The 23,448-nt window shown below is 44.9% G+C and overlaps 1 protein-coding gene across 9 annotated transcripts in view; it reads right to left on the bottom strand.

Moving 5' to 3' along the window:
* The window catches only part of NAV2 (neuron navigator 2), a 972,027-nt gene that overhangs the window by 96,715 nt on the left and 851,864 nt on the right, over positions 1 to 23,448 (bottom strand). For all 9 annotated transcript variants that reach the window (XM_069623466.1, XM_069623467.1, XM_069623469.1 and 6 more), the window contains 4 exons: positions 15,482 to 15,565; positions 13,969 to 14,080; positions 11,042 to 11,187; positions 3,772 to 3,944 (listed from right to left, as the gene is read on the bottom strand). In XM_069623466.1, the coding sequence (XP_069479567.1) occupies positions 3,772 to 3,944; positions 11,042 to 11,187; positions 13,969 to 14,080; positions 15,482 to 15,565 (515 nt within the window). The remainder of the gene's footprint in view (positions 1 to 3,771; positions 3,945 to 11,041; positions 11,188 to 13,968; positions 14,081 to 15,481; positions 15,566 to 23,448) is intronic.

The following is a 23,448-nucleotide window of genomic DNA, read 5'->3' as shown; positions in this document are numbered from 1 at the left end:
CCAGAGGTTACCCTGTTCCAAGTAATTAGGTTGGCCTTCTGAACTTCTGCGCCACCAGGACAGAGTTCAGAAATCCGTCTTAACAGGCTTCAACAGTTTTAAGCCCTACTCTGCATCCATCACATCTCCAAGTGTGGAGCCGCCAGGTCCTTTGGCCTGCATCCGCCCATGACAATTACCATTGCATATGCACTTTCCCGCCTGGCCGTTGGAAATTTTGCTGGCATCCACACTGCTCTGCAGGGACCATGTCAACTTGGTGCTGCTGTTTCTCACCAGGGAAGGGCCTGCTGGAACCCGAAGTCTGGCTGTATTGCTCCTGGGTGCCTGCCGACCCTGTCCTAGGTCACACCCACATCAGTTCTGCTCCTGTCTCTTGCTCCTGAGGGGCCCTCACGTGCTGATGGTATCAGCAAAGAGAAATCTTCACCCTGTCCTAGAGTCTCTGGAAGGGCCTATCCATTGGTGGAAGCCTAAAACCAGGAGTCTGTGGGCCTTTATCAACTAAGCCTATAGTGAATATCGTTTTCACCAGCAATTCCCTATACCACAGTGCATGTGGATTGTAAGTCTTCGTGTGGGAGGTCGAAATACTTCCCTCTCTTTACACAGCCCTATCTACATTGGGCAAAACACCCTAACTTAACATGTAGCTACCTAACTGGGCCCCAGGCAGTGCAGCCTGGTTGAAGAGTCCTCTCAGTGGTCGCCTAGGGCACAAGGATTGGTAGAATACCCTGTCCATAGTTGGGCAATGGACCAAGGACTTCCTAAATTGAATTCCGTAGGTAACACATTTTGGGACGAATGTATAGTATTTAGTATATAGTTTATTTGTGTCCGTACCTATGTGGACCTCTGCTACTTACCAGAGTTGGTAATTGTTAACTGCATGTCACACCAAGCCTACCTCATCCGGATTGTAAGCCGGACTCAACAGTAGCTCTAACATTAGGATTTTGGATCAGTTCTTAAGTGTAACCATGTTGCACCCTTAAGCTGGCCTGTCGGAATCCTCCACCAGAGGAATCTGAAAACCATCTTAACACTGACAATTATAAGACTCTAAATGTGTTACACTCGGCAGAAAAGATACATAGGTCAAACTTGAATTTGAAAGACTCTGCATTCAATGATCATTTGTAATCTCTAGGTCTAGCTCTCGTCAAAATTCTGTATAAAGGTCTAAACATCCTTGCCGTATTCATTCCTTGAAGTGACCTGGATCAGCGCATTAAGCTCAAACTAATCAATAAATAACGTCCCTAAAAAAGAGAAATGTGAGTTCAATTTGGAATCTAGCATCGGAATCCCATATTTATGTGCAGAAGCGCTCCTCTAAAATGCTCCTTTTCAATAAGAAAAACAAAATCCAAATCCACTCTTTCCGAATTCCCAATCTTGACGTTATGTCTGCTCAATGGGCCTCATTACGAGTTGAGTGGTAATACTGTGGTAAATAACAGGCAAACTTAATTACTGTTACCGCTGCCTGCTCCCACAGGTTCATTGTGGTATTACAAGTGGTGGTGGGCAGTGTTAATCCTCATTTTTGGACTCCAAAAGACTCCATGGGGATTTTGGCAGAATTACCTACCGGAGGCAGAAATTCTGCAGATCTTTGGAAGGAAGATGGAAGATTTCCCTCCAGCAAGAAGCTGGAGGAAAATCCTCCCTCTTCTCTATGGTACGGTGGTGCAGTAATGATATATGATATGATATGGCATTTGTAACGCGCCTATACACAAGTGTTTCAAGGCGCGACGAGGCAGGGAGGGGGGAACAGGGGGAGGACAGAAAACGATCCTACTAGGCCAAGTGTCATTCAGACCGCGCAAGTGCAGGGGTAGGGGGGGAAGGGAAAAGTGCAGTACAAGGTAAGTAGAATAGAAATAAATAGATAAATAAATAAATAGGGCCAGCTGGTGGCAAGTGCAAGGTAAGTGCAGACAAGTGCTGGGAAGGGGGGGCTGTAGGGATACAGAGACAGTCCCGCAGTGCAGGGGTTGCCAGGGAGGCAGTGCAAGTGGAGAGTGGCTGGGCCCAGGACCGAGGTCGGTGAGAGTGGCCAAGTTTCAGATTCAGTGCAGAATTTAGTGAAGAATTAGCAGGGGAGAGGGAGAGAGAAAGCAGAAGCAAAAGAGGAAGGTTTGAGGTGCTTCCGGAACCAGAGATGGTTCTCCTCAAGTTTCAGGGAGGCAGGAAGGCTGTTCCAGAGGGAGGCTCCTGCCGCGGAGAGAGATCTACCCCCAGCTCGTTGCTTCGAGAAGCGGCTGACCCTGAGGGAGTTGGAGACGGATGAGCGAAGGGCTCGGGAAGGAAGATATTTAGGAAGAGAGAGTTGCAGGTATTTAGGCCCCAGGCCCCAGAAGGCCTTGTGGACAATGCAGAGGATTTTGAACTTAATCCTCGCAGCCACTGGGAGCCAGTGTAGAGATTTCAGTCCTGGAGAGATACGGTCCCTGGGCTTGAGGCCAAGGACAAGTCTCGCAGTTCTGTTCTGGATGAGTTGCAGAGGGCGGAGAGTGGAGGCAGGCAGATTAAGATAGGGACTGTTACAGTAGTCCAGCTTCGAGAGAACCAGGGCTCGGGAGACAGTGAGCTTCTGGGGGAAGGAGAGGAAGGGAAGAATACCTCTAAGGAGGTGCAGCTGGTAGTGTGACATCTTAGAGACGTCAGATATATGAGGAGAGAAGGAGAGTGTGGAGTCAAAGATGACCCCGAGGTTTTTTGCCTTGCAGGTAGGAGCAGGAAGAGGCCCAAGAGAGGCCAGCCAGAGAGCTGAAGGGAAGGAGGGAGTGGGTGTGCCGATGAGTAGAATCTCAGTCTTACTAGCATTAAGGCGGAGGTCGTTGGCAGCACACCATTCCTGGATAGCAGACAGACAGTCAGAGATAATGCAATTACTGCCACATTACCGTCATTTTTACCCACATCACCATTCTTGTAATGAGGCCCAATGTCCTCAAGAGCAATTAGAAAGCAGTCCTAGTTGGTCTGCACCTTGTTCAAAAGGTAGTGTCAAAGATGTAGTAACTAGCGGAAAGTGACATCCAGTGATCATTTATCGCTTACTGATATCACAGGAAGTTATTTTTTTCTGACCTGTAAGATGGGCATAGATTTCTGCCAGTTAACAAAGTGTGATGGAAAACCAGCTGAAACAGCCAGCTGACAAGCACAAGGTGAAGGCAAACTTCATTCCAAATAGATCAGTGATCAGATTTTTTTTTAAATCAGTTTTAAAAACCGGCCCACAAGAGTTTTAAAGGTAACAATTTGTTTTTCATAATCATTTGTTGGGGGTGCAAGAGAAGCATAGGGGTAGCAATCACCACCCCTAAACGCCACCCACTATGGTAACCCTGAGAAGGAAGCCTACATTTTACAGAGGTGGCACAAGCGATAGGACACACGAATTGGAGTGAAGGCAGAGGTCTATATAGAGAGTTACTGGATTAAGGGCACAGCTCAATGAGCTGTTTCGGGGATATGGTGCGTGCGAGGAGGATAACCAAACTAAATAAACATATTTTTGAAACCCAAGAGAATAGATACCTTTTAATAAAACAAGTTAACATTGACTAAAACTCTACTCAACTATTTAATTTTAACTGCACTACTCTAGTGAAATAAACCAATATGTAGTCAACATTGGAATGAGCTTAAAGAGAAGATTTAAAAATTATAGCACCACTCTTAACATGCAGTCCCCATTAGAACTATCCATTTGCTACGATACAATGGTGTGCAGTTGCTATGGACACTCACAGGGAGCTCGAATGGGAAGTCCTCATCAGTGGGGTGGAGAGGGAGGAGCCGTTGTGTGGCAACTTTGGCGATGAAGGCAAAGAGGAGTCAGTCATCTCCTCAATGTCAGAGTGAGAAGAAGCAGACTTGGGAGACTTCTTCTTCCCAAAGGCCTGCTTGAAGGAACTCCGCAGCTGAAAAACAAGAGGTAATTTTGAAACTCATTACACAAGATCATAAGACAGGTGGTAAACTAACGTTTGAACAAGACGATGATGTATATGGAAAGAAGACACACTTGCTAAGTTGATGGAAAGAATGAAAAACACAAGTCTTTTTTCCTTGCCAAGGCCTGTACTCTATGTGGAATCCATCATTACTGAGCATCGGGCCTCTAATGTCCAGGAATCACAAAATGTCTGCCTAAAAGAGCAACGCTTTTAGGGTACGGCCACTCTCAGTTGCAAGACAGATGAGTTCAGAGGGTTATTGATGGTATTCTAGGGGACATGGCGTGGTTAGTGGTGTATTCTACATTTTAAAGTAGGTCTCCCTTACCTCGTTAACCTGCCAGAGGAAGCACAAAGCAAAAAAAGGGAAAGGAAAAAAGACAAGTTTTAACAGATAAAGCAATGACAAGAAACAGTGTTGGGTTTTACAAGACAAACAACCAATGAACAACGTACATGAAACAAATACATTTCAAGTGGAATCAGATATGACCTTTCCGAGTGCAGACTGAAGTAACAGAATAACACATACAGGTGCGGGTTTACAAAATACATCACGACTTTACAGTGCAACAGGCAAGACATGTAGCGCTGACTAGCCAGCTTTAAAGGCATGTGACCCTGATTAGACAACATAGGAGGTGTGAATCCATCGCTAGACATAACATCAGGCAAATGCACTCTTGCATCCAACATGGAAGGCATGTGAACACTTAATAGTAAGCATATAAGCCAAGTGAGCGCAATTAACTAGCTAACATTACAAGTAATATAATTCTGACTACCGTATAGGGAAGACGTTACACCTTGGGCAGCGAACAAGCATGACCTTATAATAAAGAAGGCATGTAAAACAGAACAGAAAACATGTACAGTAGTAACTTAGAGTATCTAACAAGGAAACTATGAACAGCTGACTAGATAGTAACAAAGGGATGTGTGCACACAAAACTAGCTAGCTAGAACGGCACAGAAACCGGTCTAGCTACCAGGGAAGGGATGTTATCATGCCCACCTAACAGTGAAGGTGTGCAAGCCCAAGTAACAGACATGGTGGGCATGTAAAACCTACTAGATAATAAGACATTTCCTGAAATTGATTAGTTAACACTGAATGTGTACAAAACTCGGCAGCCTTAGATATAATCTCTGGGTTAACAAGTTAACCATTTAGCGAGAGCCTTCTCCCGGGATTTGGGATATTCAGTCTGACCCGTGAAAATCACTACAACTAAAGAGCACATTCTATCACTAGGAGCACATAGACACAACAGGTGCAGCCGAAGGATCAGCAGAATGCATTCGTTCTACTGATGGGAAATACATATTGTATGCCTTTGTATCACTTCAAAGCAACTTCTTTAGTTAATCCAACATCCAGAATATTAATGGGGAAAATTGTGGGCACATTTCCCAGGTCACATACAATTATGTCTTTAATAGGGTAGACCATGAACAATCCATCTGGTGACCCCATCAGCAAAGAACCTTGCATCAGCTGATCAAACAGCAGCCATTCGAAATTAAGTCAGAGCTGATACAGATGTGTATAAATAGAATAAATAACCTTTAATTTATAAAGCGCACTTGCAGCCCGGAGGCATCGAGGCGCTGATACAAGGATATCTTAGTTACATGGTACACAAAAAGCAACTGGTTACAATAAATGTAGAGGTTGAGATGACAGTACATTACTTGCTTTTAGTTGTATACGTTATTTGTAGATACAGTTGGCAGCGGTCATGGTGGATGAAGGTTCAAATGAAGAGCATTGTCTTGATCGCTTTAGGGAAGGCTACATGGGAGGCTATTCATCTGAGGTGAGGTGGTAGCGAATTTGAGTGGGAGGAAACCATGAAGGGGAAGCAGGAGCCTCCACCACACTTTAAGGACCTTGGGCACTGTGATTCGGTTGGTTTATGGGGTTCTGGTGGGTTTATCCTTGTGTGGTCTTGAGATTCTTTGTGAGAGATTTGGGGGGCTGTGTTGTCTAGGCATTTGTGTGTGAGGACCAGTGTTTTAAAGATGACCCTTTCTTTGATAGGGAGCCAGTGGGCTTGTATCCTAGCGGCTATTATGTGTTCTCTTTTGGGGATGCCAATGGCTGCCCCGAGTGCGTTGTTTTGGACAACCTGGAGTTTATCAATGTTTTTGGTCGAGGTGCCGGCAAGAAGGGCGTTCCAATAATCGGGTTGGGATCCAATTATGGCTCTGGTTAGGCGGTTTTGTTGAGAGAGGAAGGGTCTGGCTGCGATTAGTAGTTTGGAGTGATGGGCTGCTGAGGACACTATGGCATTGACCTGTCTTGACAGAGATATGTTAAAGTTCAGGTATACTCCCAGTGTTATGACAGTTTGGGAGACATGGATTTGAATGTTGTCGATGGTGAAAGCCTAATGGTTGTCTAGTTTCTTTAGGGTTTCAGGGGAGCCAATTTGAAGTAGTTCAGTTTTGTCTCCATTTAAACAAAGCTAGTTGCGCCCAATTTCCACAATTTGTCTAGATGTTGCATTTACCTCTGCAAAGGTTAACATAGAAACAACCAGCTGGAGGGCATAATATCTAACAACCAGACTAACATTGTACAGTATTCCAGGACAACGCATATCTGGCAAAAAGGAGTCTCTGCTTATAGACGTCTGCCAGGCAGGTACAGGAAGAAGACAACAGTGTTGGTAGGATGCGGACAGTGATTTTATACATTAGTCACAGGCTATGTTTGTTGAACATGCCAGAGACACTACAAAGTTTTAAGTATAGACATCACAAATGAACTTCATTGACGACTGTCCCCCTGAAGAATGTTCTCAATGAGAAGAACAGAAACATGTTGGGTTGTATAGACAGCAGTCTAGATTTGGTTTTGAAATACGGCTCTATGCAACTAGTCTCACTCCGACTAGAGCAGCGTTTTGGCACTGTGTCACTGGGTGAGATGCTGGATATTCAACTGGATTTATATTGTTTTTATATCATATAATTGTTGTGGCCTATCATACAAGCCAAAATGTTTATGGTGTCTACAACATAAGGAAATAATTAGATTTTAATGTAAGACAAAAAAGACATTTTTTACACTTTCAGAGATTGTAGGTGATTTAGATTTACCAGTGGTGCACATCATACCCCCTTTGCAGTTGTCCTTTAGTGAGAATATTTGTGTATATATGTGTTTAGGTAGGAAGCTGAGAGCCATGTACCCTCCTAACACAGGTAATTCTGCTTTCAACTTTTAAAGAATTTGGACACTAACACTGGCACTATAACAGACATTATGGAGCTCCTTCTGTTGGCATGTTGAGCACATGTTACAAACTTCTCCTACATCATACACATACTGTTACCAACATTCAAACGTAACTCCTTTGCATGGACAGCCTTGGCAATATAAACTAATATGGTGGTAATCTGGCCTAGTAAAAAATCGTATTAACATAATATAACTAAACTCTCATCAGTCAATGACTTATGTGAGAAGCCTGAGGGTATTGCCACATCTACTTTCCTTGGGTCCTCTTCTCAGGTGGCCAGGGAAAGGCCAGTGCTCTTGGATCTTGACCCCGGGGGTGGAGAAACGAGGGAGGGTCACCTCGGTGGAGGGTCCTTGGGGATGGGGAGTGAGACATTCTCAGGCGAGACACAGTAATCCACAGTTCCCTTTCAGGAAGAATCCTCTATCCCAAGAGCAGTTATGGGATATTATTATCCATGTATCATCGGCCAAGAAAAGGAGAGGAGATACCCCCAGTCCAGACGTATCAGGAAAAGGGCAAAAAGGGTTGCATGTAAAAATGGGTAAAACATGGTCTCCCCCTTTCCCCAATGACAACCAACCCAACTCTTCCCCAACATCCATGGGCTGTTATAAGCCAGCTATCATCATTTCTCCACCATTGACCATTGACTGTACTGGGATTAAGAAGAAGCAACTAAGAGCAATGAAGATTATGCTCTTTTACCATTCTAGTACTGGGACGAGGGAGATGCCTGCTAAGAGCAGTGAAGGTCAGGCATGTCCCTTTAATTTTTGTCAGACAAAGTTGAGTAATCATCCACACCGACAGACTGTGAAGGGGCTGCAGGTGTCTAAATGGAGCCCTGCCCAGTGACATAGGGGACGAAAGGAGAAGAACCAGGAAGCTGGTGCATGCAGCAGAGAATCGACAGTGCAGCATGGGACTCCCTGACAGGAAAATACAAAGTGAGCCATGCAGGAAGGCTGCCCCCTTTCCTTTCTACTCAACACGCGTGTTACTCTGAAGTGGAGGACCACCCCAGGAGTGTCCGAGGGGCAGTAACTGGAGCCCTGACACGAAAGGAAAGAGGACATGTGATCCGTACTGCAGCGCCAATTCCTAAAGCGACCAGTGAGTTTGAGGATTGAGAAACCCGGTGCGGGGGTGTGTGATCTTGAACATTTCCAGAATACTTTTTATCGGAGAGGTCGCATGCTGTGAATTAGCACATTTTCAAAAGTCTCTGATCAGTTAATTTGTCAATTAGCAACGAAAAACAAAAATAAGGAAATACTTTATATCGGAGTGGTCGCATGTAGCAAGAGACACGTTTGCGAAGGTCTACGAAAACATTGAACATTCAATTAAAGTGAAACGAACAATTCATGAACTACAGATGAAGGGAAAATGGACCATAACCAAGCGATACAATTATTTAATAGTGAAATTAACTAAAACCTTGTGATTAAACAGAATTAAAACAGGTGGAATCTAAAAAGAGGAAAGGAAGTTTGAATCTTGGCAAACTATCATATATTGAAGTGCTAAAATGAATATAATTTTTAACAGACCAGTAAGGTGAAATCTAATGTGACTTCAAAAGAACAGGCAAACATAGGACACTGAAGCCTGAATTACAGTGCCATTTTCAACTTATGTGAAAGCTACAAATGATCAGAACAAATATTTGAAAACAACATTGACTGAACTGTGTAGAAAAGGATATTTTAGGTTTCTTTTTTTTTGAACTGTGTCATTTAAAACTTGGGGAAGGGAACCCCGAGTACTGACCAAGAACCTTCCACTTCAAGGTTGTTTGCATTGTATATTTTGGAACTTGGGGAAGGGAACCCTGAGTGCTAACCAGAAGCATTTCATTTCAAGGTTATTTGAATTGTATGAATTGAAACTTGGGGAAGGGAACACCGGGTCCTGACTTGGGGAAGTAGACGCCGAGATATGAAAAATACTATTTTGCCCAAAATCTAAGAAAGGGGATTCTGAGACATTTTCTGTGCAGAACTATTTTATACTTGGGGAAGGGAGCTAAAAGAAAGCTGCAAGAAGCTCATACCTTTATGTTGGACACTGGTTTCTTTTTGGTGGGCGACATCCCTACACATTGTACAGTGATAGCTGTGAAGGCAAGTATAGGGTTTGGACACAGACTCCTAAATTGAACTCTTTGACTCGGGCTCTCCTTAGTTTTATTTAAGTAGGTAAATTCCACCTTAACATAGGGCAAGTTAGACCTTTTTTCCATCCTGACATTTAAGGTAATACAATTGATTGTTTTTGAATTTTGAATCTTCTTCACGACGCCTTCACACCTGGTGAATACCTAGGGGCATATTTACAAGCACAGCGACACAATGCAAACTTGGAGACGAATTGCGTCCAGCATTGCACTAGATGTTGCTCTAATATACTAACCACTTGGGCTGAAACAAGGCTATTTACCTTACCTGCACACAGCGCAGAAGCTTGGTTAACTTTGGTTATGCACCATTGAATCTAGCAAGAAGTGTTGCTTGTGGTTACATTTAGCTTTGTTTAGTTTGGTTATGTTGGGATGGTCCGAAATAGTCCAATACAACTACGGGCACAGAGTTCAAATGTATCACTATTTTACATCATTATACATTTATCATTTTAAAAAACTCAGACAACATGAAAAAAACAGATAATAAGACATGTGCCATCTTTAAAATAAAAAACTGAAATAACACTGGCAAGCTGTGTATATACACAAACATACATAACCAGATAAGTGTATTAGTGTATGGCTTTCATGAAAACTCTACTGCAGCTTATATGTCAGCCCAGTTCCTAGTTGGGAAACAGACACGGTTGGGTAGACGGGGTGATAGAACCAATGTCACTCGCTCCCAAGACAGCAGAACCGGGTAGTTCCAGTTCGTGGTTTTTTAACACCATGATCGAAAAGCAAGGGTAAAGCTAAATCCTCACTTGACTTTTGATTGGGGATCACAAACTTCCCTGGAGTGGGGCCGGAGTGACAGCCTTCTTCCATGAAAATGTGTCCTTAACACACCGCAAAGCGTTCTCTCTGATGCCCCACTATTCAAAGCTTAATTAAAAAGAGTCAAAGTACACTGGAAGCAGAACTCTTCAGAGCGGTCAGAGAAAAATAACAGAAGGAAAAAGAAATCCTAAGAAAATTGTCAACTCACAAATATTGTGAAATTCAGCAATTCAGGGACCCGAACTATCTTATGGGCACTGTCCTCTGAAAAGAGCTAGAGGAGCAAGGCTTTAGGAGCAGTTTGTTCAGAAGCAAGGCAAATACCATTCATGTGGACCATATTTCAGGAGGAATAGTCACAACAGACGACATTCACAAGGTTAGATCCACTGGCAAATAATTTCAACTGTTACTAATACTGTGTCGCTGCAAATCCACTTCCTAACTTGAAAGAGAGCACACTATCAGTTATCAGCTGAATGGCCAGCGCAATGCGAGCAGTAATGCCCCCATATCACATTAAGATGGGTGTACTTGAAAGGTGATATGCACAAACACTGTATTGCACCGTAAAGTTACTCTTTCAGCTCTGCGGGCAGGGGCGTTGCTAGGGTGGGGGCTAAGGGGGCTATAGCCCCCCCTGATCTTTTGGTTGTAGCCCCGGATAGAATCTCAGGAGCTACAGTCAAAAGACTAGCTAGCCCCCAGTCCCAACAGTTCTGACATCAGCTTAGCCCCGGGTCTTTTCCAGACCTAGCAACGCCCCTGTCTGCGGGGATCTAGTGTGAGTATTTAAGGCACAGCTCAAAACATCAGGAGGCTACAGAAGCAACACTCACCCAGTTTTTCCTCTTTTTCTTCTTGGAATCACTTTCTATGTTGCTGCCCACACTGGAGTGGCTGGTGGCGCTATTAATGCTGGACACGCTATCGGAGGAATGTTGCCGGCGGATGCGCAGATCCGCTGACTGCGGGGTTCCATTACCTTCAGAAAAAAAAATCCAATTTCAAAAATCTATTTTTTCAAAACGACAAACTCTGATAAGGTTATCCATCTAGTTCTCTAGGAACTGGTTGATTGCAGGCATGTGTTAAATATCCACGCTGCACAGAAAGAATGCAACAATAAATGTACATCGTTCTCTGCTTTCAAGTTTCCCCATGAATTTGGACGAGAAAGCCCTCCAGTGAGGTTTTATTTTGTAATTTTGGGAGTTGTAGGTTTCTGAAATTTAATATGGGAAAGAAAAAACTGAAGTCCCAGAATTTAAATGGGCAGAAAACAAGTCTGGACGACTTTCTCACGCATGGCAAGGGGAAGCTTAATGGCACTGGGAATAGTCATGGTACACACCAGCATGGTCAGTAAACCAGGTACTTCCAAAGGTCTCCTGGAAGTTCTGTCACTAATTTACACCTTTGTTTTCTTGTAACAAAGGAGGCACGCGCACCTGACCTTCTCCATGCCAGCATCCATGACCTTCCAATCACTATGAATTACAGGCACTCTGCTGAAAAGGACAGCAGCCAGGACCTTTTGCAACTGTCCCTTACAGGATGTGCCATCAAATATGTCTGCCATGGTTGTCACGACTACCTAAGTGTTCTGTTGCTACAAATTCTCTCTGGAACGCGGTACCAGCAGCATATCGCAGACACACTTTTAAATGTTTTTAAAATTGAAGATGATAAAAAATGGGTGTTTGTCCCTTAGCCCTGACTACTCTTGGAGGGTATCATTTTACTTTTCTTGGACAATGCTCCTGCCGCTACCTCCCACAATCCAAAAGCTTGGTGAGTTAACCACTAGCTCCTGAGATCTGGGTTCAACCTGGAGGTCCCTGGTTGAAATACCTGCAAGGTCCCTCCCATCCTCAGACAGGAAATATCATTAAACGGAGTAAAGGCAGCACTCATTTTTTGACAACGTTTCTGCATGGCAGGAATACCGGTAGCAAGCACCAGTTATTACTGTGAAAGTTAAAAAAACGTTGCCACGAAAGTAATCACCTGCCTCGCCAGTTCTTAAAACTATCGCTCCGCTCTGGTACACACCTCAACCACTTCGAAACGGATCTCGCCTAAACCTCTCACACAAATAACTTATAACAGACTCCACAGCGTGTTAACATACCACACAGTCCTGCATTTTTCCTGATCTCTGAAGCGACTGCTGTTGTAGAGACGCACATTCTGCTGCTTGGCCCATGTATTGGACAGGCCGGTTATAGGTCAAAGTATCGACTCAAAAGGGTCGAATGACAAAAGGGTCTAGTCAATTCAACCAAAAAAAAGGATCGATTTTTTTATTTTATTTTTATTTTTATTTTTTGGGGGGGTCCCCCCCAAAACCCTGTTTTTGGTGTAAAAACACCTTTTTTAGCTAAACTATAGCAACTAAAAAAAGATACATTTTAAAAAAAATGTCATCCTTTTGTTTTCGGTCGAATGCACTCTCACCTCTGGCATTCGATCCTTTTGATTTAGGTTCTTTAACTGGACACCTGACAGGCCCGAGTCAGGCTTTCATCGACCTCACTGGACAAAGAGCTCCCTCTTCGAGGGGCTCCACTTCATCCCTACAGTAGACTACAACTGAATGCCCCCCCCCCATTCCCATTCCCCAGGATCTCTGCAACCTCTCACGGGTGATTACCCTGCACTACTTATCACACAGGACATAACTGGCTGAGATTTTGTCTCGTTCACCTGCTACTTCATGAACTGCCATTTTGCAGTGTTTGAGCTTCTCCAACTTCCCATCATCCCCTCGTGGTGAGATGCATATGGATCAGATCTGAGACCTACTACACTTCATTCTATCCTCAACTCCTCCTTTTGGTTACCCAAAACATACATTATCCGCCCCTTTCACCTCAAGACCCCCAAATCAATGTTGCACGCCTGCTGTGATATGTGCAGGGTCGTCTGCTTCCGCCTCCTCAACAGGATGTATGAGATTTACTTGCACCACCCCCCATTCCCTGAATCTTGCTTACGTGCATTTCTAAGCAAAAATAGAGAGGGAGATACCCCGCCTTACCCTCCACCCCACCCACATCTATATACCCAACTCAAATCCTCGATCTACATTTTTGCAGTTAAATGAATTGCAGGGAAAACGTGGGGATTACCAGGTTGACTGATGCAATGGTGTCCTTGTTACCCTTGTCACTTCCCTCATCCTCCAGGCAGTGCACGTCCTCCCTGCACCTTTCTCCACAACAAACGCTTCCAGTCCTACTCTGACGCGCAGCCAGCAACCCCAGTCCACCACCAATCATCCAGGTAATTGGGTTCCTGCATTAAAACCTGAACCTAGGAGCATTAAATGCCCTTTAAGAGTTCCAATGGGTCCCCAGAGCTCATATAATGGCCCAACATGCGATGCACACTCAAATATGAATGGCATCGCTACATACTTGTACGATTTACTTCATCACTATCTCCATGTCCTTCGCCACCTGTTCCATTCCTGGCAACTTCAAATATATGAGTGTTTGCAAACTAACGTTAGCAAGGTCATGTGGCTCAAAGTATGCAAAAATGAAGGCTAAACTACTATAATGCCTTTTTTCAATGTTCAGAATTTGTGTAGCAGCAAGCTAAATGTAGACATCAAAAATAACCCTTCCAGTTATTGGGCTGTTTGCAATAATAAACGCTGCTGTTGCATTCCTCAAAGGACCCGAATGCACCGTGGAGCAGAAAGCAAGTTGCATCAGATGTGAATTGCCAGGAGAGCAGGAGTCTACGGCTTGCTTACCTTTGCAGCTGAGCTCAGGGGTGTTGATCACTCCGTTAATGGCCGCCTGGGCGGCTGCATTCTGCTTCTTCAGAAGCTCGATGGTTTTTCTCAATTCGTTTAATTCAGAATCCTGGAGAAAACAGAGACAGTGATGCATCAGCAATCAGGTCGTATTGGGATAAATCAAAGGTGATATAAATGGGACCCGTCGCGCAACTGTGCGAAATCTTAGCTGCAACATGTGTCCCAAACTACACGTCTACAAACTAACACTAGACCCAGGAACGTATGGTGTTTTTCTTTGTAGTCTCCTAATGTTGCCCAGGCTGGCGATGGCTCCACGGATTGTGGTGCCTTGATACAAAACTGAGCCTCTGACCAACTCATTCCATTCCTTGGACAATGGACAGGTGAAACAGTTCCCCGTTTCCCAACATTGCTTTGCTATGCTTATGACAGAGGGTCATGGCGAGCAGGAAAAAAAAAATGTTCGCAAAAGGAAACGTGGGCTGTTCAGATGTGATCAGTGCAGAACTTCCGCGGCACAGGTACGGGGTATCGGATCAGTGTATGGGAGCAGGCAGGGGCGGTTAGGGCTGCTTAATATTTCATCAGAGGAATCGATTCTCCCAGCTCACCCCTTATCCCTGCTGTTCACTCAGAGTAAGATTCACGGCCCATTGAAGGGGACAATAGGAAGCCAGGCAGAGCAACAAATTATATAACCTATTTGCACCCGGGGAAGACAGTTTAGCCAATCAGGTGGCTGCAACAGCAGGCGAGATTACACATTCTCCACCTGCTGTTCCAGCCACCTGAGGCTCTTCACCAGGAGGCTCTCCCTTTTGCCTCCTCCTAGACACCCCAAAATAACACCAATCCCTTCCTCAACCCTTCCCTCCCCAGTTACCAGCTGGTCCAGAGCTTTGTGCTCTGGTCACATCACTCCTCCAGTCTCCCGGCTGTCACCATAGAAATATGGCGGCGGCTATTTGTCTTTCCTTCCTCGGAGGATTGGCTGCGCAAGCGGTGCAAATTTCCAGAGGAAGAAAAAAAAAACATGTGCACCCAGTTTTAAACCCTGGGGTGCAAGTAGCTTTCACCCGCGCAGTGGTGGGCGGCCATGGCCAGTAACAGCCCATATCCATCGCTGAGGCCCTCACTTCGCTCGGGCATTCTTTGGCTCGGACTAGCAGCCTGTTACCGGCCATGGCCCAATGCGAGGTGAAAACCATATTAAACCGAATTTCCAACAGTAACTAGTCGGTTTGTCTTTCACTATTTCCACCACAGTTACTGCAGAAAATGTAGAACTTCTATGTTATAATCCACTTACAAAAACACAGAGAGTACACATTTTCATCGAATAACTATAAAAAACTGGGCTAAAATGGTACATGCTCCAAATGAGTGTGGATCTGATGAACAACTCAGCAATACACACTGGCCACTGGATAAATTCGGCTCTGCAAATCTAAACACTTCCCCGGAGCGGGTCAGCTGGCCAGAAACACATTGAAGATGCACTTGCCTTCTGCTCCGCAGTCATGGTCAGGCTCTGCAGTCGAATGGTCATGTTGCCAAGACTCTGCTCGAAGGCGGCCACAAGATGAGCCTGAAACATAAAGGACATGGTTTCAGTGAAGGCGTTCCCCACAGCTGGCGACAATGCATGGCTGTTTCTGCTAAGCGTGGACATTTGCAACATGCCAATAGTTGCTTTTAGAACCATCTACCAAGTCCGCAGCAAGGCTACTCTTTAATCTCGAAGGCTTATTGGAAACGGTCAAAGCCCGGTACACATGTCAATGCTTATGGTGCAGGATATCCGGAAGAACACTAGAAAACCTGTGGTGGGCAATGCTGCCCAAGCAGCAAAGAAAGCCTGGCATGGAAGGATACTCCCCTCCTGCCAAACGCCCCCTGGCAGAGAAATGCATCTGTGATGTCAGGTGGCACGCTCCTCTAGCACCACCAGCTCCACACTCCCCTCATTGCATGGTTGGGTGTTGGGCAGAGGGGTTCATCGTGGACATTAATTCCTCTCATCCTAAGGAGGCTTCAGATTCCAAGGGAAATCGGGTGGGGGAAGGAATGTTTTGATATTATGCATGAATATATACACTTTAAGAGCATAATTGGGAGTGTGCATCTCTCTCTCCGGGAATCTTTAGCATGTGATGAGCTCAGGGTATAGGACTATGTTTTAGGTGCTGATGAGGAGTAATCACTGCTCATTATTAGGCACTGAGAATGCCACATTTTCAGAGCTCTGCATACCCAGTCCATATCCAACAGACTTGTACAACAGACGGATTTAACATACAGTCCAGCCATCTGAAGTAGTTAGTGGGTCTTCAAAAGCGGGGAACATTCGAGGATCACATAAATCAGCGTTCAGTGCAAGACTATACAATCGAGGCCTGTGCATCGCCAATTTTAAAACATGTTCAGTGATGGGAGAATCTTTACTGCAACTGAGAAAAACAATGTAGTAGCTGGAGGAGAACAGAACATCCAGATGCATAATTTGCCCAAATGTAAAGGATGAGGGCCACATGAATCAAACCAGCCAAATAGGGGGCCAGTGCAAATCTAGACACTATTGGTAGGACATGCCAACACTATTGGTAGGACACGTCTTCACACGAGGACCCTCCAAATGAGGGTCTGCACATGTGCAGCGTGCCACTTACACAAAACACTATATTAGTAGTTAACAGAGTGATGTAGTGAAGAGCACTTCAGGAGAGAATTCTTACGGCGGTGCATAGGTGGGTTTGCTGGAATGTAGCCCAATACATTAGGACACATTTTTGTGTTTGTATTTTTATTGTTCTTTATATAGTGCCTTTATCCAAAGCGCTTTACATAAGAGATCAACAGTACATTAGAACAGTGGAGCAAAACATGAATTAGGCATTAGAAACTACATAAATACGTGGATTCTTGAGGATCAGTACCATGCCAATTTTGTGTTTTGAAAAGCAAGGATCAGTTTGGGCACACTCATTAGCGATGGGCAATAGGGTTGTACCAAAAGGGTGCGCAGTTCCTAGCTTTCCACAGAGTCGGAGTAAATTGAAAAATGAAGAAGTCTCAAATGTGGTACAATGGAGAGAAGGCACCAGGAGAAGTGCAACATGATCAGAGCTGCTTTGACCCCACGTTAGTTATTGCTTCATTCACATGCAAATGAGATGTATCCCCGTTCATCAGCAACCAAAAACGCGCTTACGTTACAGAAATCGGAGCACTTGAGGATTGCTGCAAACGGACCATAAAGAAGCAGGAGGCCGCTGCAAAACTGCCAGATACGCAGTGGAACTTTAACCCTTCACAGTCTAGCTGCACTGCAACAAAAAAGGAGGGCATTTTCTCCCTTTTGCAGTTTGGCAGAAAATGGCTCAGGAGAGGTTGACCAAGAGACTGCACCGGTACCATGGCTTAATAGCAAGAAAAGTCAGACATTAGCATGAACGTCCTGACCATATTGTCTTGGAGAGAAAAATAAAGTCACCTTTTCGAGGGCAAACATTGAGTGGGCAACCAGAACACTTACATTATCCTAAGAGGATAATGCCTACTTCCATCAGCGGCAAGATGGATGCAAGCCAAACCGGGACTAACCGATTTCTCTTGGGTCGTAAGTCAGGAAGAGGTCTGGTGTGTTGGTGCCACGCCGACACTTAGAGCGAATGCTAGCAAAGGCATACAAATCCCCGAAATGTAGCACAATGTAACATATTACACAGGCATAGGGAAAACAATGCAAAGAACGGGGCAGAAAGGGGCCCGTCCAGCGTTGGTAGGTACCAAGCTTGCGTGGGAATCAAAGGTAGCTGCCCATAGAGGCAATGGGGTGAGATAGGGGCACAGTTCAGAGACGGAACGTGCCAGAACAGAACAGACTGACGTATGTGGATAGTTGATGCATGGAGAAAGGATAACATGGGTAGAACAAATTAATATGAATGGAGCATTGCATAAAATGGATGAATGCATAAAATGGTTGGAGTGCATGGAACGGATTGGTGTGCATGGATCGGTTTGGAGTACATAGAAGGCGTGACTTACATTCAATGGTTTGGAGTGCATGGAATGCGGATTTGAAAGAGCATGGAAAAGAACGATTTTGAGTGCTTGAAACGGTCGTAATGCATGGAACAGTCGGAGTACATGGAACAGATGGAGTACATGGAACTATTGGAGTGAGCTCGATCTCAAACACCTAAGGTAAACAACCATATCACATCTACACGCTTACTCTCCTCTTTACACCACCACTCAACTAGAACACAGCGATACTATGACACAATTCGGTATAGCTGTTCTCATACCAACACCTGCCACATACTCCCCATCACCCTAACTAAACACTGCTGGTTACACATCCTCCAGCCTAGGCGTTCTCAGGCCTAACGCAGCCAGAATCGGTTTGGATAAATACCTGCCAGAACGAACACATACTCCTGATCTCCCAACCACCACACCTACAGCTAAGCAGCTATCACAGGAATGCCGCACCAGCTGCACACATATCCGGTGCGCACAGGCACCTTTGACTCTCTCTACTCTCTCGATTGACTTGAACTTCGGTTCCCGAGGGTATTCAACCTACCAGTGCCTTGAGACCATACCAATGGTACATAAGGCGCTATATAAATGCAAAGTAACACAACATAACAAAAGGCATGCTATCCCACTCCACACCCCCTGGAGGCTTCATATGGGTCATGGATATCTCTGGCAATGAAGACTAAACTGGAGATGTTCACGTGTGCCCGAGCAACCCAAAAGGGGTACGAAATGGAATTCGACACTGACAGATTGGTGATTGGTGTGGGATGGCACCTTTATAAATTGGTCATTTTATTTGAATTTTAGAAGTTATTAAAATAACAATACTTGATCCATTCAAAAAGAAATTCCAATGCTTTACTGATACACAGTAACATCCCTTTTTTTTTTTTTACAATCTGAAAACTTGGCCACTTTGTCCAGTGCTCTCATGCCCTGTCACAAAGGCGAGTTTGCAAACTATTTAAATAAAATTGTATTTGATTTATTGAAATGGTGTTTTATAGTGTAGTGTTAATGGTGTGGCCCACTGCAACTCTGTTGCAGTGGGCCACTTTAAAGCACAGAGCGGAGTGGGTAAGTACGAGAGAGGGCAGAAGGGAAGAGGGACAGATTGCGGCTCGCACATGGGTGGCCTTAAAGGAAGGAGGACAGCACAACGAAACCAACAGTAAATAGAACATTGAGTGCATTCAAAGGACGTCAGCAAGACGCGTCCCCGCAGCACAGACGCCTCCAGCCAACCCCACAGGCCCTACTGCCGAATGGAGTACCCGTAGGAGTTCACTAAGCCAATGGGCTCCTGCCTACATTCTCCCCCACCCATTATTCATATTATTTTTATACTCAACACTTCGAAACCACCTTGACGGCAGTGTTACACACTGCACAATCAAGAAACATAACTGTAGGTTTTCTTCCCGCTGCCTCTCCTCCCACTCTTCCCCGTCAAGCTCTGCGCTCCGTCACAATCCTGACGGCAGTGCAAACTACACTACAAGTAAAACACGCAACCGTACCCTGCCTCATCCCCTCTGCTGCTCCCTCTTGCCCTACTCTGCCCACTCGTCTCTTCACCCATCAGCCCCTTGAACGGCCTCGGCAGGTTTTAAGCGTTATATACAAGCAATCAACGTTACACTCAGTGTGCGCCAACTCCTGCAGTAGACAAAATACCTGCATCTATTCTGCTACAAAGTATATGAATGCCAAATTTCCCCAGGGCAAAAATTCACTGTTTTCAATAAAGAAAACAGGGCCATACTTATAAACTTAGAAAAAAGTGAGCTTGGCCACCTGATGGCCGATCGAGACTCATGTGAGCTAAATGACGAAAATGTTGCATATACATCGAAATAAAGGTGGAATTAAAAAAGCTCTGAGAATCTCAATTTGGTGTGCTGCAAATCAAGTTTCATGCAGAGCGATTGTGCACAACAAATAAGTGCAGGCTATGTTATGATACTGGAATTTGATTTGTACCATGCACCACTGCAATTTGCATGGTCTCCAGGTGGATCACGGCATCCATGACACCGGATGAAATAGTTATCTTTTAGAAGCAGCCGGTGTCAAGGAGGAGTTAATTTTATTAAACCTGGAAAGATCCCTCCACACGAGTAGCAAGAAAGAAAATGGTGCACAGAACGTCCATGCTGCTGTCAAACTCTCCTTTATACTTCATCAATGTATCTGTGAACAAAAGACACTGCCCTAATTTGACACAACGCAGCAGAAAACAGATGTCAACGAATGGAGACAAACTGACATCAGTGCAACATATAGGAAGTTCATAACAAATTGTAATCTAGCTTTCCCTAAAAGGTTCAACAAAAGTACAAGATAATTGCCTCAGCCTGAAGACAATCTACGTATCACATGGAAAACGGCTCACCGGTTTCTAGAAGACATTGCAAATTCATGGTTTAAAAGGGAAACAAATGCGTCAACCTCACTCATGTTCCTGCGTTGACATGCCTTGTGATGGAGCAATTTCTTGTCAGCTTGACTGGAATGGAAGATGAAGTGGGCTGATGTCGAGTACCCGGGCCAATGCCTCACCATCTGTTCTAGGGGATAAATATTCAAGCTTGGCCAGAGTAAGATGGCCGCCCATTTGGCAGAAGTGCAGTCAGATGACATTTCACATAAACACAGAGCAGCGTTTACGTGTTACCGACGGAGTGGACAGCAGATTGTCTTGCGTTCCTATATCACCAGCTCTGGACGGGTCCTGGGGCGCCAATGCTTGATGGTTACAGCAGAAAATTATATATATTCCCTCCACCCCTCCCCAAACTCACACCCCAAAAAAAGCTTTTCTCAAAACAAATGCTTCAAATTCTGTAAGGGCAGAGAAGACGCTGACAACCGCATAGAGATGAGTATGGGGGCATTCGGAAGCGGATAGCAGTCGAGTTGATGACGCTTTCGCAGACATGAAAACACATGTGGCACAATTAAATAGCCGGCTATCACCGCAGCATCAATCTTAAACCTGCCCTACTGAGCTAAGAGATGGAAAGCCCCGCACGAGCCAACATGAAAGGCCATCCACATTGAACAATCCTTGTCACCTTATCATCCATACCTATCGTTCACAAGGAGCTGCAGGTGTCCATTACCAAGATGCTGTCACCAATTTCCTGCAAACAGGAGCGTGCAAATCGCAAGCACTATCTCTAGCCAAGTGGAGGAGCATTCCTGGACGGATGTTATCGCTGTGCCGTCATCACGGCAAGTTAACTTTTCACACAGAAAACCTAGATAAATCATTCACTGCTTTTCTTCAAGATAAACAAAAATGTTCAACCAGCACGAGATGTCAGAGCTGCAAAATCTAGCTAGGAACATTTTGCAGCCAATAATCGGTGGAAAAAGATGTTGCATGCATAAAAAGAAATTCAATCAGCACGAGATGTCAGAACTGCAAAATTTAGCTAGCAACATTTTGCAGCCAATAATCGGTGGGAAAAGATGTTGTATGCCTGCAACAGCTTACCTTAGTTCTTTGGTGCATTACATTTGTATATATTTCGTGTAACTGTTTACATTTATTTTGCAATTCGTCACCGCTCCTGGTCACCAGGCTGGACTAGCAGTGGCAGGCTTTTGTTGCGCAACGATGTAGCATAGGGTCTAGTGTGTAGACTGCAGCTGTGTGACCTGTAGAGCTGAGTGGTAATCCAAAGTGTCAAACTTGAGGAAATAATGTGCTCATGGGCACATCTCCCACAAAGCGGTGTCCCCGATACCCAGAGTTCTATGAGCGGGAATGCAGCAGCATGAAAAAACTGGGCACTCATATGTTTTTTTAATCACACTGTCCAAAAAATAAACTGGGAGCTTTGTCATTGACAAATGAACAATTTTCACTAGCAATGATCGGTTCAGTTGATCCAGAAGCTGAAGCTAAACAGCATTGAATAAATGGAGTGGATTTTTAGGGTGGAACATTGTAAATGTATTTACCTAGATCATTTACCGATAATTACACATTTGTTTATTTTTATAGTGCTTAATACAGATGTTCATACCATTTCTGAGTTTCCAAATTTTAACATAAGTAGATATTCCCAGAACCGCGCACACTTTCGTCCAGCCGGCATCAGCATCCCCATCGCCATACTCCAAAGTCATCTCCCAAATGTCTCTATAGCACCAGTTTAGCCGGACTGTTGCTCTCACCCAGGCTATTTTGCGATTAGTGCATGTGCTCTCCTTGTATTTCTGAAGGTGTTGCAAGTCCTTTTCATCAAGTTAAATCTGTTGCCATCCGGTAAGAGCCTTGCCAACCACATACTGTCCCACAACAATGGGTGTGAGGTGTGTAGAGACTCTCTAAACCAAGGTTGTCCAAGGTACGGCCCTCGGGCCACAATGAGGCCCTCTAAGCCATTTGATGTGGCCTGTGCCTCAAGTGAGTCTGTGGACCCGATTCATTTATTTATTTATGCAATGTTGGTCAGGTACCGTACCCGACCAACATTGGAGAAATAAATAAACTGGGTCATGGCAGAGGAGCGTGAAGTGGCGGAGGACTGTTACTGCCTCTGAGGCAGTTACAGGCCTCATCCACACCCCGTTTTATTTATTTTGGCAATGTTTGTCGGCCCAGTGTCTTGTGCCCGACTCCCACGTGTCAGCTGCGAGGAGCCATCGTGAACCACACACTATGCCCGGTTTGCCACTCCGCGTTACATGGGTAGAGGAAGGAGATGGCCTGTTGTGGTTTGGCCGACTAGAAGCCTGACCGCAGGTAAAGATCCCAAGAGGGAACACTGCAAACACGGTTTGCTGCAAACTTATCCATCCTCTTTCCTGGCCACGTGGAGGCTGGGCATGGGGACCCTGGCCCTAAATGTTGTCGGGTAAGCAGAGGCTGGCTGTATCTCTTACGGGGCATGTGGCCGTAGGCCAGCCGCGTGGTGTCTTGCATTACCTGGTGCTGGCCACATCTTCTAGAGTTGGCAAATGTGGAGGATCCACAGTTGCCTCTGCTAGGTTTTACCTTCAGACCTTTTTCGCCCTTTCACCAGCACTACAGGCCCAATGTGCTTCGAAGGTCAGGCTTGAGCAAGTCTGTCCAGCCCAGGTCCTTGTGGGGAAGCCCAACCGATTAATTTATTTCAATGTGTATTGCAGAGATAAGCTGGCATATGTATTGGGCACACTGCACATGTTTAGGCAGCATCAATCATTCTTTTTACAGGACAACGCTGGCCTAAATTGGGAACAGCCAGCATAGACATGGTGTTAAAGAGGCATATTTTGTGCACAACCAGCATCCCAATGTGTTACAGCAGTGACAGCGCCGTCTTACACTGTGGACACAGTGATCATTAAAATGTGGTGTGCTCTACAATGTTCTTGTCTGCTGTTGGTGACATGGAATGTACATGATCCCCTTTTTAACTG

The sequence above is a fragment of the Ambystoma mexicanum genome, chromosome 11 (assembly GCF_040938575.1).
Source record: "Ambystoma mexicanum isolate Mex_15411 chromosome 11, UKY_AmexF1_1, whole genome shotgun sequence".
Classification (NCBI taxonomy): Eukaryota; Metazoa; Chordata; class Amphibia; order Caudata; family Ambystomatidae; genus Ambystoma; species Ambystoma mexicanum.
The sequence above is the reverse complement of the archived record's forward strand: the minus strand, read 5'-3'. Positions and strand labels throughout refer to the sequence as shown.